Below are 16,496 nucleotides of genomic sequence, written 5' to 3'. Positions count from 1 at the left end.
TGAGGACCCTGTCCTGTCTGGTGAGGCCACTGTCAAGAAGGAACAGAGGGGGAGAGGTTACTAAAACAGCAGAGTTTGCAGTGTGCTTCTGTAATTTCCTTATATCATTTCTAGAGGAGTTATACTGCTACCATAATAGCAGCCATCTTTGTTCAATCTCTGCCTATAGTCATATCACTAAGACTGAGTGCAGGTAAACCTATGTTTTGGGTGTGGATCCTAGAGGTGGGACATCTATCAGACATTTATGGCATATCCTGTATAAAAGCACGGCTTATAGGAGCCACAAAGAGAGACTGATCTTTCTTTTTCAGTAACCAGAGACTAGGATTGGATGTACAGATCATAGTATAAGGGTCCTATTAGACAAATCTATTTTTTTTTTTTTTAGGTTACTGCTAATCGGAGCAAACATCGCAAACGTGTGCTTCTGTGAATGACCTGAAATCATTCACCCTAAGACACAGAGCGATAGCCGTTAGTTATCATCGTTATTATTGTTCGTAAACTAGTCTAGTGCATATATGAATGATCATGATAACCATGTGTACAAACACCATAAGATTTGCAAACGATTAACGGCGATTTAATTGTCAGCTCAAGAGATGAGATCAACGACACATGAACAAACACAGGATAGTGTCACAGCCTTGGAACTTACCGAGGACAGGGCGAGGAGGACCAGTTAGGGCGCTGAACGGCACAGGTCAAAGATCATGTAAGCAACAGTAGTTTAATTGTCTACACCCCTGAAGGCCCTAAAATGAGACAATTAAACTGTTTATATGATCTTTGACCGGTGACGGTCAGCGCCGTAACTGGTTCTGAGGCTGTGACACTATCCTGCCTACTCACGTCCTCGATCCTGTGGCTTAGGACCCTGGACTGACTGACTGACTGACTGGCTGCGCTGCGTCCCCCTTCTATCTCCACTGATAGCGTTCTCAGGTGTTGTACTCTTACCATTTTTGCTGCCTATGTCCTTTATGATATTGCCCTAGGGCGCCTCTCATATCTTTCTAGCCTCATCTACACATGAACAAACAGGGAAAAATTATTGCTTGAATGATCTAACAATTTTTCGCCCAATGACACCCTAACACATAGCATCAGTGCAAATCTTAAAGGGTTTATCCAGCGCTACAAGAACAATGCCACTTTCTTCCAGAGACAGCACCACTCTTGTCTCCAGATTGGGTGGGTTTTTGCTGCTCAGTTACATTGAAGTGAATGGAGCTTAATTGTAAACCGTACCTGAACTGGAGACAGTCGTGTTGTCTCTGAAAGAAAGTGGCCATGTTTTTGTAGCACTGGATAACCCCTTTAATCCTAATGAAAGGACAATGCTTACCACTTTGGACATGTTCAGAGTACGCACCAAGCCCGTCTATAGCCCATGATGGGAGCGGCATTGGGTTTTTCCATGTGTTCAGGTGACATTTGTAGGTGCTAGGCATATATGTTTGCTGTATTTGTCAGGAGATTTTCATGGCATATACGGTGAAAGATTTAAAGGGGTTATCCAGTGCTACAAAAACATGACCACTTTTCCCCCTCTCTTGTCTCCAGTTCAGGTGCGGTTTGCAATTAAGCTCCATTTACTTCAATGGGACTGTGTTTCTCATCCCCACCCAAACTGGAGACAACAGTCCGGGGAAAAGTGGCCATGTTTTTGTAGCGTTGGATAACCCCTTTAAGAGAATCCCAGGGTTCCTAACCTGCCCTGAGCCAGCCCCAGGATCCTGGTAGTCAGTTCCCTTTGTAATTTGAGCTATTCTTAATGCTGGGCCACTGGTTGTGGACGGCAGTCATGTTGCAGCCCTTGTGATCACGTTTATATGTGATTTTTTTGCACACTTCTTAGACATGAGTGGAGACGAGACCTCTGCTGTCAGAACATTGCACAGGGTACTGTCGGAGAGGAGCTGTGATCTGTAGACCGCAGGGTGCTGACACAGTTTAGGAAAAGTCCTTTCTCCTGGCTCAGCAGCTCCCAGTGGCTGCCGTCTCTTTACAGAAGGAAGGAAGTATCATCTTTGTGTCTGTGCACCTGCAGATCCTTTGTGAACAGAAATAGCTTTTCCCATATTCCAGTGCATCCTTAACTGCTTAAGTGCCACTTTGGGGCATTGGAATCAATGTAGCCAAGCCAGGGAGAGCAAAATGGCCTGTATCTGATTTATATGTGGAATGAACAATGCACATCACACATGCAGCCAGCACGCCATTCATTGGGCCTTCTAAGCATTGCTGAACAATATTCAGAAACCTCACAGAGAACGAATAGAAAACCGGCCACACACAGGCAGTCATGGCAATTTTTCTAATCCTGTAAAATCCTTTAACCATGTGCACATGTAGCCTAAGCAGTATCAGGTCAAAGCTTCCCCCCAGGGTGCAGAGCCAGGCTCCCATACAGTAGCGCGGCACTTCATAGCCGTGACCTGATAGCCCTACGCTTCCTGACATCTGCATTGGTAATCTTTACATTACTGATCTCCACTTTATTAATGTAAATAAAGTCTTTATTCCTCCCGCAGGGATAATGGGGACCGATCTCGCCACAGAACTACTAGAAATGCTCGTATGTCAGCCCCGTCATTGGGCCGCTTTGTTCCCAGGTATAGTGACTCCTTCTAATGCTACAGTCTAAGGTTTTATGTTTTTGCTTAATTTTCTTCCTTTATCCTCCCATCGCTACTTCTTCTTCTCTCCCCCTCCCCTTCTCTGATCCCATGAGAAGTTTCACCCTTCCTGTGTTATGTTCCCCTTGCTTTTTACTGACTTTGCCTTTTATTCTTGTCCTCTTTCCTCTCATTGCAGGAGGTTTCTACTGCCTGAATACCTTCCATATGCTGGAATATTTCATGAGCGGGGTCAGCCAGGATTAGCAACACACTCCTCTGTCAACAGAGTATTGGCAGGTGAGGGCAATATCATCCTGTATTTTTTTTTTTCTACTTTGTCCTGTTCTACTCTAGCAGACAAACCCATCTATAAATAAATGCCAACCGCTGTGATAGGTGCTGGTTTACAATCTACAACCACGCCCAGTTAGTCCATTTACACAGATTTTCTAACAGATTATCTGCCAAAGATTTGAAACCAAAGCCAGAAACAGACTATAACCAGAGATCAGGTCATAAAGGAAAGATTGAGATTTTTCATCTTTTCACATCCATTCCTGGCTTTGGCTTCAAATCTGTCAGATAATCTGTCGGGTAATCTTCACGTGTAAATTGACCCTTATTGGGCCCAATATCCACTCCTATATATCTCGTCTAGGAACCCAGGTCCGAACCCGAGCGTGCTGCATTTGATACCCTAAGGACTGCATCCAAAGGTTATGTTCACACTGAGTAACATTGGCGGAATTCCGTGGTGGAGCTCTTTGCCGCGAAATCCCGTCTGCCTCAGTGACCCATAGTGTCCGCTCCCACCGCTCTCCACGCAAAGAGTTGACCTTGTCAAAATCTGATTGGTCTCTTTAAATTCTTAAAGGGGTTGGAAATCTTGCTGCTGGTATACAGATAACAATAAAGAGCCTATCCTTACCTCACACTCCACCGGTGTCCTGTTTCAGTATTGCGCACTAACTTCTGAAGCAAACTTTTCTCAGAAGTGACAGCCCAATCAGCCAATCACTGACTGAGAAGGGACAGCACCACAGGCTGTCACTCCTGAGACGAAGAGGGGGACACCACAACAGGACACCAGGTGAAGATAAGCTCTTGTTTTATATATACCAGCAGCAATATATAAAGTTACCAAAAGGCAACCCCTTTAACTTTTACATCTGTACCATCTCATTGCTTTTTTTTTTTTTTTTTTGCTTTACCCATTGCAATTTGCTGGTGTATTTTATGGCCTTGCTTTGCCCAGAATCCTATTCCCTTCATCAACTTCCATTCACTGAATCCCCCGCCAGCTCCGCGCTGTCCCGGGATTTTTCATAAGGTGTTTTCTCTAAGGGAATTCAGAAGTCATAAAAGATATTTACAGCAGATGCCGCCTTAGTTATTCCGATGACCCCCCTCGAATGGCGCATCAGGAAACCTTTCCGTGAGGGGATAATTAACCCAATTACCTCTCGCTCTAACAAGGGAAAGCAAACCAGCCATTTGGTTGCCATGACAACACGGGAGCCCATGCAGCTGGATGCTACCCTTGAAAGCTTTAATATGAGCAGGACGCTTCTCTGTGCTGTCCTAAGTCCTGAGTATGCAATACTTAATGCCCAGGTTACCGAATCCCCCCCCCCCCCCTCCCTTCTTCCTTGTTGCCGTAGTAACTGACTTCAATTCCATGGGGGGGGGTGATTAAAGCGGCATCATCCTTAGAGGAAGACTTGTGTTCACCGCTTGTATGTCTAAAAGCTGCAATACGTTTACATTTGGCCCTTCACTTGACGCCTGTCCCCATGTCACCTGTTGCGACATTTCCGTCCCCCTCGGGAGGCCTCATATACGTCCTTCAGTCACAAACCATTCACCAGTCGTGACAACTGGACCTATGGAGTATGGTGTCCTCCTTGGCTCGGCTCTGTGTGTCGTCTCTTTATTCCACCGCTGCAGGGGGGCTGTTTGCATGATCTTCCCTGCCATTTAATAGTCGATTGAGCATTAAATCAGCCGCAGAATTGTTTTCGGAAGATAATTTGGAAATGAATCTCCCCGCAGATGAGCCGTCAGCCTCGTCGTCTCTCTGAAATGTCATATCTGCAGCGGTTGTCAGTGCCGGGTCAGGCAGCAGATGTGTACATGTTAACCTATGTAGTTCTGGATGGAAGGCTCCGTACCAGATACAATAGACTCCTCGCTTTATGGCAGCGCTTTCAGGGAGTTAAGTAAAGGCCAAGGACTTCAAGGGGTATTTCCACCTCACAAAGTTATTTCCTATCCACAGGATAGGGCATAAGAAGCTGATTATTGGGGGTCTGACTGCAGGGACCCCGAATGAGGACAAGAATGAATCCCAGCGCTTGGAAGCCCCATTGAAATGAATGGATCTCTGGCCATGCATACATGGTGCAGCTCTATACATTCAGGGTGCAGTTTTCTTCTCTTCTCTTGGTCAGAAGGGGTCCACGAGTGACTCCTACCGATCAGCTTATTTACCCCTATCTTGAGATATCTCTGTGGATGTGTTGCTTTATTGTCCTTTTACACATACCGACAAATCGCTGAAAGACTTGTGAACGATTAATAAAGATTTTGAGGTAAGCTCAGAAGATTCGATCAGTGCCATACAAATGTATTTTTGATCGTCGTTTGATTGTTGCTGTGTTTATACCAGAAGATTCGGACGACTTTTAACGATTTTTTTACACAATAATCGGCCTGTTTAAAGGGCCCTTTAGGGATGTTCACAGGATAACAAAGTTGCCAGAAGAGGTCTCCCTAATAGGAGCCCTGCCAATCATATGCTTGGGAGTGTTTGAATTCCCCATAGAGGATAAATGAAGCTCTGGCTATGCAGTTGCATTTAGGGGACCGATTTACTCCATCCTTATGATCATGGGGGACCTAGCAGCGCTACAAAAAACATGGCCACTTTCTTCCAGAGACAGCACCACTTTAGTGTCCAGTTCAGGTTGCAATTAAGCTCTATTCACTTCAATAAAACAGGGTCCATTTACACAGAAAGATTATCTGCCAAAGATTTAAAGCCAAAGCCCGGAATGTACTATAAACAGAGACCAGGTCATAAAGGAAAGCCTGAGATTTCTCCTCTTTTCAAATCCATTCCTGGCTTTTGGCTTTAAATCTTTGGCAGATAATCTGTCAGATAATCTTTCTGTGTAAATGGACCCTAACAAAACCCCACCCAAACCGGAGACGAGAGTGGTGCTGTCTCTGGAAGAAAGTGGGCAGGATTTTCTAGCGCTGGATATAACCCCTTTAAACAACCCAACCTGTGTCTGCTTGCTTTCTGGCTTGCAGTGCCAGGGTAAGTATGCACACATTGGGTTTTCCTGGAAAATCCCTTTAATACACCCAAAGAGGGGTATCTTGGAGGCAGTGAGTGACAATTTAAGACACTAACCCTTTCTCTTTTCATCATGGAACTAAGAGGACTCCATAAACATTGATGGCTATTGTGGGCCAGTTATCTCCACAATACCAACACCCCTCTTCGTACAGTCCCTGAGCACCACTTTCATAGGCTAAATCATAAAGGAAATTAAAGGATATTAAAGTTATTTATACGCTTCCTAGAAAACCATTTAAGGTTCACTTATTTTCTATGATGTGCAGCGACTCTCGCAGTAATATAAGCCAGCTTTGAATAACGTCTGGGGACTTTTCGCCCTTTACTGCTAGCTGACCATTACATTTTCACGCAGGAGGGGGAGACGTGGGTGGGGGAGGTCAGATGTCTCAGCTTATTAGCTGGATAATTAGGTATAAAGCAGTAATGTGTAAAAAAGTATCTTTGCCCCCTGGCTAGCTGTCCTGCTCTCAAGTCTTTACGTGGGTCAATAACATAAATGACTGGTGGGACTGCTGTGATGGTACAGGTCTGTAGCTGGCTCACTCATACATAATGGGGGATATAGATTTTTTTTTTTTTTAATGCTTTCGTGTGCTATAGTGCTCCTACAGTGCTTTTGAAATTTCTTTCTCCCCAATAGTTTATTGATTTCAGTAATTATCCTGATAATTAACCCCTTAACGACATCGGGCGTAAGTATACGCCCCCGCAGGGTGGGCTTTAACGCAAACGGGCGTATACTTATGCCCGATGTTTCCCCGATCGCTGTGTGTTCTCACACAGCGGTCGGGGAAGATGGCCTGCTATAATGTATAGCAGGCCATCTCTGCTCACTGGCACGGGGGGTGATTAACCCCTCCCGTGCCGACGATCGCTGCTATATGCTGATCAATACAGATCAGCATATAGCAGCTAAAAACAGCTTTGGCTTTGGAAAGCAATGGCGATTGGTGCTGTCCGAGATAGCACCAATCGCCATTAGTGTACTGGAGAAAGATGGCACCGATGCCACCCCCACGATCGCCGTGATAGGTCGGCCAGTACCGGCCTTTCATCATGGCAATCAAACTGTAAAAAAACAGTTTTGCCGGGTTCTGCACCCCCCAGCTATATAGCTGAGGGGTGCAGAACAGGTGTGTGTGGTGCAGGTGTACCATACTCACCTGATCTGGGCGTCGGGACTCGCTTCACTTCCGGGTTCGGTCGTCCAGCGTCGGAAATCTTCGGAAACGCTCGGGTCCTCTGCTTCGGCGGGTCTCGTCAATCTCCGGCAGCGTCGCTCTACTGCCCCCTAGCGGCTGATCAGTGAATATCATTCACTGATCAGTTGCTTTGGGTTAAAAAGATTTTTTAATTTTTTTCCCCAATTTTTTTTTTCTTTTTTTTGCGCCCTAACGCCGCTGAGTGCTGATCGGCATCGCATGTAAGTGCGCCGCTGATCAGCAACTCCTCCTTTTTGGCGTAGGGGCGTTTTTTCCCCCCTATATTCTACCGCCACTGTCTGCTGATAAGTGCCGCACATAAGTGCGGTATTTATCAGCAGCTCCTTTCTTGGCGTAGGGATATTTTTTCTTACTGTCAAAAAAACACGTAAAAAACACTACACTACACTACACTACATGGAATAAAGTTTTACACTACACCACTACACATTTACATATCCCATATACTAATCCCCGTATAAAGATGGCCCCCAAGGTGTTTTCAGTGTCGGACGCATACGTTATTATTGCCTCTGACACCGAAACAGCCAGTGAGGATGAATGGGGGGATCCTTCTTTCCTCCATTCATCCTCATCATCCAGTGACGTGTCTGGGGATAGCGTAGCGTACGCTGCCCCCCCAGACACGTATTTTCCGCCAGTACCGTCCCAATAAGAGATCACGGTATGGCGTGAAATTCTACAAACTGTGAGAGTATCTCAGGGTACACTTACAGATTTAGGGTACGTGCACACTGCGGAATGGCGAAGGATAACCCTTTGTGCATTCCGCAGCTGGCACCCGCCGGTGGACTGATGGAGGCGCGCGTCTCCACCCGTGTCATAGACTCCATTCTATGCACGGGCAGATTCCATCGTCCGTCCAAAGAATGAACACGTTCATTCTTTGGACAGAGGGCAGAATCCGCCTGTGCATAGAATGGAGTGTGACACGAGCTGAGACGCGCGCCTCCATCAGTCCACCGGCGGGTGCCAGCTGCGGAATGCACAAAGGGTTATCCTTTGCCATTCCGCAGTGTGTCGTACCCTTAGAGTGTATGAAGGAAGGGACACCCGAATCCAGCCCCCAGATGCCCCCCCCCATCCTCCAAATTAGTGGGGAGATCGTTCGGGAACTGATCTTCCCACTGCTGGATAAAGGTTACCACCCGTACGGGGATAACTTTTATACCAGCACCCCCTCTTCCGGTCCCTTGCTGCCCGAGCTACTGTAGCTTGCGGCACGATCCGAAAATATCAGAAGCAGTAATAGAGCCCTAATATTTAGCAGCCATGGAGCGAACCCAGCGCTTCTGGGCAACATTTTCCAGGTGACGTCCCCCACACTGGAGAAAGGGAGACCCCAGATGAAGTGCAGAGTGTGGCGTAACAGGGGGATCAGGAAGGACACCATTTTCCAGTGTGACACCTGTCCTGATCCCCCCCGGCCTCTGCATACAGGATCGCTTCAAGGCGCACCACACGTCATCGGAGTTCTAAATTATCTAAATTCTTTCCCTTATTCCTATTTCAGGGGTCACGTTGATCCAGGGATTATTCTAATTGCCATTATGGAGTCAGGAAGGAATTTTTCCCCTGTGATGAGGCTACTGTTGTCTACCTCACGAGGGTTTTTTGCCTTCCGCTGGATCAACACAGGTTGAATTTGATAGACACCTGTCATTTTTAACCTTATAAACTAATAATTGGCCTAATACCCCCAAATAAATTAATAATTGTCCATTTTCCCCAGCTAAATAGGTATGGCCGCCATTCCCATTAGAGGATACCATGATGCAATTACAAAGCCTCTGTGCGGCCAGGACAGTAGAAACCCCCCACAAGTGACCCCATTCTGGAAACTACACCCCATAAGGAATCTAACAAGGGGTGCAGCCGGGATATGGCCCCCTGGTGACGGCCACATTTGGGCCGTGAAAATGAAAAAAATGTATTTTTTATTTTTATGGCACATGTTCCACTTATGTGCCCGTCACCAGTGGGGTCCATATGCTCACTGTACCCCCTTGTTGGATTCCTTATGGGGTGTAGTTTCCATAATGGAGTCACTTGTGGGGGGTTTCTACTGGCAGCACAGGAGCTTTTTAATTGCGACATGGCCTCCATCCTCCATTCCAGCCTCTAAATGGCGCTCTGTCCCTTTGGTGGCTTGCCCTCTGGGCATATGGCACATTATGTCCATATGTGGGGTATTTTCGTAAAATCAAGGCTAGACCAACATTTAGTGTAAAAAATGTTTAATCTTTACACTAAATCATTGATCTTGTCTTGATTTTTTCATTTTCACAAGGGGTTAAAAGATAAAAAAAAAACACAATGTGTAGAGCAATTTCCCCTGAGTACGGAAATACCCCACATGTGGACATAAAGCGCCATGCGGGTGCAGGGTAAGCCTCCAAAGGGAAGGTGCGCCATTTGGCTTTTTGAGGCTGGATTTGGCTGGAATGGATTTCGAGGGGCCATGTTGCATTTAAAAGGCCCCTGTGTTGCCAAGACAGTTGAACCCCCCACAAGTGACCCCATTATGGAAACTACACCCCCCAGGGAATGTAACAAGGGTTGTAGTGAGCTTATGGACCCCACTGGTGACTAGCACAAATGTGGAACAATATGGCATGAAAATGAAATATAACATTTTTTACACTATAATGTTGGTTTAGCCTTAAATTTTTCATTTTCACAAGGGGTTAACAGAGAAAAAAAACACACAAAATGTGTAGAGCAATTCCCCCTGAGTCCGTAAATACCCCACATGTGGACATAAAGTGCCATGTGGGCGCAGGGCAAGCCTCCGAAGGGAAAGAGCGCCATTTGGATTTTGCAGGCTGGATGTGGCAAGAATGGATGATGAACGCCATGTCGCATTTACAGAGCCCTCGTGCTGCCAAAACACTGGAAACCCCCCACAAGTGACCCCATTCTGGAAACTACACCCCTCAGGGAATCTAACAAGGGGTGCAGTGAGCATATGGACCCCTTGATGAGGGGCACATTTGTGCCGTGAAAGTGAAAAAATGTTTCCCTTTCACGTCACATTGTTCCATATTTGTGCCCGTCACCAGTGGGGTCCATATACTTACTGCACTCCTTGTTAGATTCCTTGAGGGGTGTAGTTTCCAGAATGGGGTCACTTGTGGGGGGTTTCCAGTGTCTTGGCAGCACGAGGGGTCTGTAAATGCGACATGGCCCTTGAAATCCATTCCAGTGAAATCCAGCTTCCAAAAGCCAATTGGCGCTCCTTCCCTTTGGAGGCTCGTCCTGCGCCCGCTTGGCACTTTATGTCCACATGTGGGGTATTTCCGTACTCGGGAGAAACTGCGCTACATGTTTGGTGTTTTTTTTTTTTTTCTTTTATCCCCTTGTAAAAATGAAAATTGAAGGCTAGAACAACATTTTAGTGTAAAAAATAGAACTTTTCCTTTTTTACACCACATTGTTCTGAAAATCTGCGAAGCACCTGTGGGGTCCAAATGCTCACCGCATCCCTTGTTACATTCCTTAAGGGGTGCAGTTTTCTAAATGGTGTCACTTTAGGGGTGTTTTTTAGGTTTTGGCACCCCAGAGCCTCTGCCAACCTGAAGTGGTACGGTCAAAAATGACCAAATATAACGGAGGCGTTGAAATTCACTAGGCGCTCCCTTATATCTGAGGCTTGTGGTTGCGTCAAATAGCACAATAGGGCCACATATGGGGTATTTATATAAACTGCAGAAACGGGGCAATAAATATTGGGGTGCATTTCTCTGGTAATAGATTTATCATTATGAAAGATATTGGATTACAATAAAATCTCTGCACAGAAAATAAAAATTTTCAAATTTCTTACACACTTCGCTTTTATTTCTGTGATTCCCCTAAAGGGTTAAAAAACTTTCTGGATGTGCATTTGCAGAGTTTGGGGGGTGCAGTTTCTGAAATGGGGTGCTTTGTGAGGCCTTCTAACATACAGGCCCCTCAAATACACTTTGAGGCTGGGTTCACACTATGTATATTTGAGGCTGTATTTGTGAGGCTGTATAGCAACCAAAACCAGGAGTGGATTGAAAACACAGAAAGGATCTGTTCACATAATGTTGTAATTGAGTGGATGGCCATCATTTAATGGCAAATATTTGCTGTTATTTTAAAACAACGGCTGTGGTATTGAAATAATGGCCGTTATTTACTGTTATATGGCGGCCATCCACTCAATTTCAACATTGTGTGAACAGATCCTTTCTGTGTTTTCAATCCACTCCTGGTTTTGGTTGCTATGAGGACCTGACATGAGGACCAAATACTGCCTGAAATATACGTAGTGTGAACCCAGCCTAAACCTGAACAAGTCCCTAAAAATATCTGATTTTGAAATTTTACAGAAAATTTGGAAAATTGCTGCTAATGTTTTAAGCTTCCTATTGTCTAAAAAAAAATTAAATATAGTTTAATAAATGCCGCCAACATAAAGTAGACATGTTGCTAATGCTATTTAATATATAATTTATGTGGCATAACCATTTTCTGTATAAGCAGAAAGGTTTCAAAGTTGGAAAAATGCATTTTTTTCAAAATTTTTCACATTATTTTTTTTGTTTTTCATAAAGATTCGTTATGAGTATCGACTCCATTTTACCAGAAATGTTAAGTACAATATGTCACGAGAAAACAATCTCAGAATCAGCCGGATAGGTAAAAGCATCCCGAAGTTATTAATGAATAAAGTGACACTGGTCATATTCATAAAATTTGTCTCTGTCCTTAAGGCCATTTCAGGCGCTGTCCTTAAGGGGTTAAAGTTAACATGTCACATTGTACTTGGTATCTGATCTCTTAAGGCTCTATTACACAAATCGATTATCGTCCGTATTCGGCTGATACCGACCGTTACGGACGATAATCGGTTAGTGTAATAGTAGACCAGAGCGACTAGTTTGGGTGTCGGACTCACACCTTTATAAAGCTCCTGTATACAATAGCATAAATTACATAGTAATACACAGATAGTGGAGTGAAAGTTGTTATTGTTGTATATAGGAGCTTAATAAAGGTGTTAGTCTGACACCCAAACGCGTCACTCATTGTTAGATCTAGTGTAAATAAACGTCCAAGAAAGGTGCTCATGAGGTTCTTGGAGTTCTTTTTGGAGTCCTGCACAGTGGCTGTGTGAGTGGTCCATTGGTGAATTGGACGGAGTGACTGAGCAACACCCGGAAGGGGGAGCAAACAATTGTTATTATTTATATATATATATATATATATATATATATATATATAATAATTTATATTTAAATTTTTTTATCAGTACAGACCAAAAGTTTGGACACACCTTCTCATTCAAAGAGTTTTCTGTATTTTCATGACTATGAAAATTGTAGTTTCACACTGACTGCATCAAAACTATTAATTTACACACATGGAATTAGCCACCTTTTGCTTGATTACTGCTTTGCACATTCTTGGCATTCTTTTGATGAGCTTCATGAGGTAGTCACCGGAAATGTTTTTCACTTCACAGGTATGTCCCCTGTCTGGTGTAGTAAGTGGGATTTCTTGCCTTATAAATGGTGTTGGGGCCATCAGTTGTGTTGTGCAGAAGTCAGGTGGATACACAGCTGATAGTCCGACTGAATAGACTGTTAGAATTTGTATTATGGCAAGAAAAAAAAGCAGCTAAGTATAGAAAAACCAGTGGCCATCATTACTTTAAGAAATGAAGGTCAGTGGGTCCAAAAAATTGGGAAAACTTTTTTTGAAAGTGTCCCCAAGTGCAAAAACCATCGACCGCTACAAAGAAACTAGGTCACATGAGGACCGCCCCTGGAAAGGAAGACCAAGAGTTCATCCGAGTCACCAGCCTCAGAAATTGAAGGTTAAAGGGGTACTCCGGCAGGGGAGGCTTTTTTCCGATCTGGCCGGGGAGGAGGTGGCTGAGAGCAACGACTTCCACTTACCTCCCCGATTCCAGCGGCGGGTCCCGTATCGCGGCGCTCCGGTCCCCGCTGCCCGTCCGCTTCCTGATCTCTGACGCGTACTCGAGACGTTTCAAGTCCGCTCAGCCAGTCAGTGACTGAGGCGGGATCCCACCTCCCTCACCGACTGGCTGAGCGGACTTGAAACGTCACGTCTCGAGCCCGCGTCAGAGACCAGGAAGCGGACGGGCAGCGGGGACCGTAGCGCCGCGATACGGGACCCGTTACTGGAACCGGGGAGGTGAGTGGACGTCGTTGCCCTCAGCCACCTCCTCCCCGGCCAGATCGGGAAAAAGCCCCCCCACCCCCCCGCTGGAGTACCCCTTTAACAGCACCTGTGTGGCAGGTCAATGCCACACAGAGTTCTAGCAGCAGACACATCTCTACAACAACTGGTAAGAGGAGACTGTGTGCAGCAGGCCTTCATGGTAAAATAGCTGCCAGGAAACCACTGCTAAGCACAGGCAACAAGCAGAAGAGACTTGTTTGGGCTAAAGAACACAAGGAATGGACATCAGACCATTGGAAATCTGTGCTTTGGTCTGATGAGTCCAAATTTGAGATCTTTGGTTCCAACCACTGTGTCTTTGTGCGACGCAGAAAAGGTGAACGGATGGACTCTACATGCCTGGTTCCCACCGTGAAGCATGGAGGAGGAGGTGTGATGGTGTGGGGGTGCTTTGCTGGTGACACTGTTGGAGATTTATTAAAAATTGAAGACAAACTAAACCAGCATGGCTACCACAGCATCTTGCAGCGGCATGCTATTCCATCTGGTTTGTGTTTAATTGGACCAGCATTTATTTTTCAACAGGATAATGACCCCAAACACACCTCCAGGCTGTGTAAGGGCTATTTGACCAAGAAGGAGAGTGATGGGGTGCTACAAGATGGTTTGGGGTGAGCTGGACCACAAGGCAAAAGGGCCAACAAGTGCTAAGCATCTCTGGGAACTCTCAGTGACTACCGCTTGAAGCTCATCAAGAGAATGCCAAGAGTGCAAAGCAGGAATCAAAGCAAATGGCGGCTACTTTGAAGAACCTACAATATAAGACATATTTTCAGTTTCACACTTTTTTGTTAAGTATCTAATTCCACATGTTAATTCATAGTTTTGATGCCTTCAGTGTGAATTTACAATTTTCAAAGTCATGAAAATACAGAAAACTCTTTGAGAAGGTGTGTCCAAACTTTTGGTCTGTACTGCGTGTGTGTGTGAATGTATGTATATATATTTATATATTATACTTTTTTTTTTTTTTTTTTTTTTAAATCGGATTTACGATTTTCAAAGGAAATAAAATAAATTTTCAAATTCTAGGCGAACTGAATTAATTTGATTAATCTCCCAGCCCTAGTCGCAGGCCTTAGTACTTTGTGCGGTCGCAGGCCTTAGTACTTTGTGCGGTCGCAGGCTTTAGTACTTTGTGCGGTCGCAGGCATTAGTACTTTGTGCGGTCGCAGGCCTTAGTACTTTGTGCGGTCGCAGGCCTTAGTACTCTGTGCGGTCGAGGGCCTCAGTACTCTGTGCGGTCGAGGGCCTCAGTACTCTGTGCGGTCGAGGGCATCAGTACTCTGTGCGGTCGAGGGCCTCAGTACTCTGTACGGTCGCAGGCCTCAGTACTCTGTACGGTCGCAGGCCTCAGTACTCTGTACGGTCGCAGGCCTCAGTACTCTGTACGGTCGCAGGCCTCAGTACTCTGTACGGTCGCAGGCCTCAGTCGACTTTCTAAGTTTCTACTGGAGCACATTGAAGGCAGTGATAGTCCAGCCGTGGCCAAGGCTATGACCTGACAGCAGCCTTATTGCTTCTCTAGGGTCCTGTAAACGAAAAGTAGAACAGTAATTAGTTTACTCTCATAAATGACAGGACGGCAGCAGCGGCGGCGCACAATCTCTCTCCATTAACCATCTCCATTTTGAGCGCCCGGCTTTTGTCTAGCTCCGAACGCTGCAAATAAGTTTCCCTAATGAGCCATCAGCCTCGTGGGGACAGTTCTAGATTTGTGGAGTGTGAAGACGGCCTAATGGGACCTGCATTAGGAAGTCTCGTCTGCTCAAATTGTCCACTTCCTCTCCATTAACCAACTCCTGGAGTGTACAAGCCCCAGGCCACGTTTTGAAAGGCTGTATGGGAGATGTTCCACTGACCCCACCGTCTACCCGTCTGCTCCCTTTCAGAGTTTTCAGGGCATGAAACTCCTGAGTAATCTTCTAAAAGTGACATGATATAGGCTTGGGGTAACCCTTTCATAGCTCCCGCATGAGAATTATTCCTATACTATGTTCATACAAAGGTATGGCTAAATATGTTAGGATAGATTGGTTCTTGCAAGGTGTTACTTAGAAAGTGCATCAATTATTTTTCTTTTTAAGATCCACTAAAGTCTATGGAAACTTTAGATCATTCATCCCCAACCTGTGGCTCTTCAGCTGTTGGAAAACTACAATTCTCAGCATTTTTTGGCATGATTGGGAAACACTGCTTTAGATCAGTGATAGACCCCCCCCTCCCTCCAATGAAACAGGGATGACCATGGATACTTTTGGACTATCTCCTTTAAAAAGGTGCACCCTTCTAGACAATCCCTCATCACTAAAATTCTACCAGATCGTGAGCTTTCCAATTGATGGGCCTTTTTTTATACTCTTTTTTTCTAAAGAGAAAAAAGTTTTAACTTTTGAAAGGTAAAAAGTTTTGATCAATGGAGGTGTGGGTGGTGAGACCCCTGGCAATAGCTAAAAAGAAGGGGTAGAAGTGCTTAGCTAAAGGCTGATTGGCTTTCCTTGGAAGGTATCATGGACTCTGTTCTGTTCTGTTCTGTGCTGTTCCTGTCTTCTGCAAGAACCTTTGACGTCACAGAGACGTGTCAGAAGGTTTGATTAGTTGGGTTCTGGGTGTTCAGACACCCTACTGGTTGCTGGGAGAAGCAATCTGCTAAGTGCTTCCTTTTTTTCCTTTTCCTCCTTAGGCCCTATTCACATGTCTGTGGCTCTGTCTGTTGTGGGTCTGCAACTGCGGCCAGAACATAGGACTAATGTATTCCAATGGCCCTGTTTACACATCCGTACGTGTGTACAGGGCCACGATTCCGTATCGCAAAGGAAAAACAGGCAGGTCCTGGTGCGAGCCCGAGTTTGTGGCACAGATTGCGATCTTCAATGTAGTGCTCATTTAAAGACACTGAGCGCTACTGATGCATGTTCACTATGTGGACATGTGACTATTTCCTTACGGCAGAAGTCTGGCTTCAAGGACTTAATCGAGCCCAGCGATCCAGATAGAGAAGCTCAAAAGATCAGTGGCGTCTGAACACCCAGACCCTAACCG

The 16,496-nt window shown here is 45.3% G+C and overlaps 1 protein-coding gene across 6 annotated transcripts in view; it reads left to right on the top strand.

Annotated features, from left to right (window-relative positions):
* Positions 1–16,496, top strand: part of AMBRA1 (autophagy and beclin 1 regulator 1) — a 97,689-nt gene that overhangs the window by 58,483 nt on the left and 22,710 nt on the right. For 5 of the 6 annotated variants that reach the window (XM_069965353.1, XM_069965354.1, XM_069965356.1 and 2 more), the window contains 2 exons: positions 2,523–2,621; positions 2,824–2,924. In XM_069965353.1, coding sequence (XP_069821454.1) covers positions 2,523–2,621; positions 2,824–2,924 — 200 coding nt within the window. The remainder of the gene's footprint in view (positions 1–2,522; positions 2,622–2,823; positions 2,925–16,496) is intronic. The other variant, XM_069965355.1, reaches the window with a different exon arrangement.

The sequence above is a fragment of the Dendropsophus ebraccatus genome, chromosome 4 (genome assembly GCF_027789765.1).
Source record: "Dendropsophus ebraccatus isolate aDenEbr1 chromosome 4, aDenEbr1.pat, whole genome shotgun sequence".
Lineage (NCBI taxonomy): Eukaryota > Metazoa > Chordata > Amphibia > Anura > Hylidae > Dendropsophus > Dendropsophus ebraccatus.
The sequence above is the reverse complement of the archived record's forward strand: the minus strand, read 5'-3'. Positions and strand labels throughout refer to the sequence as shown.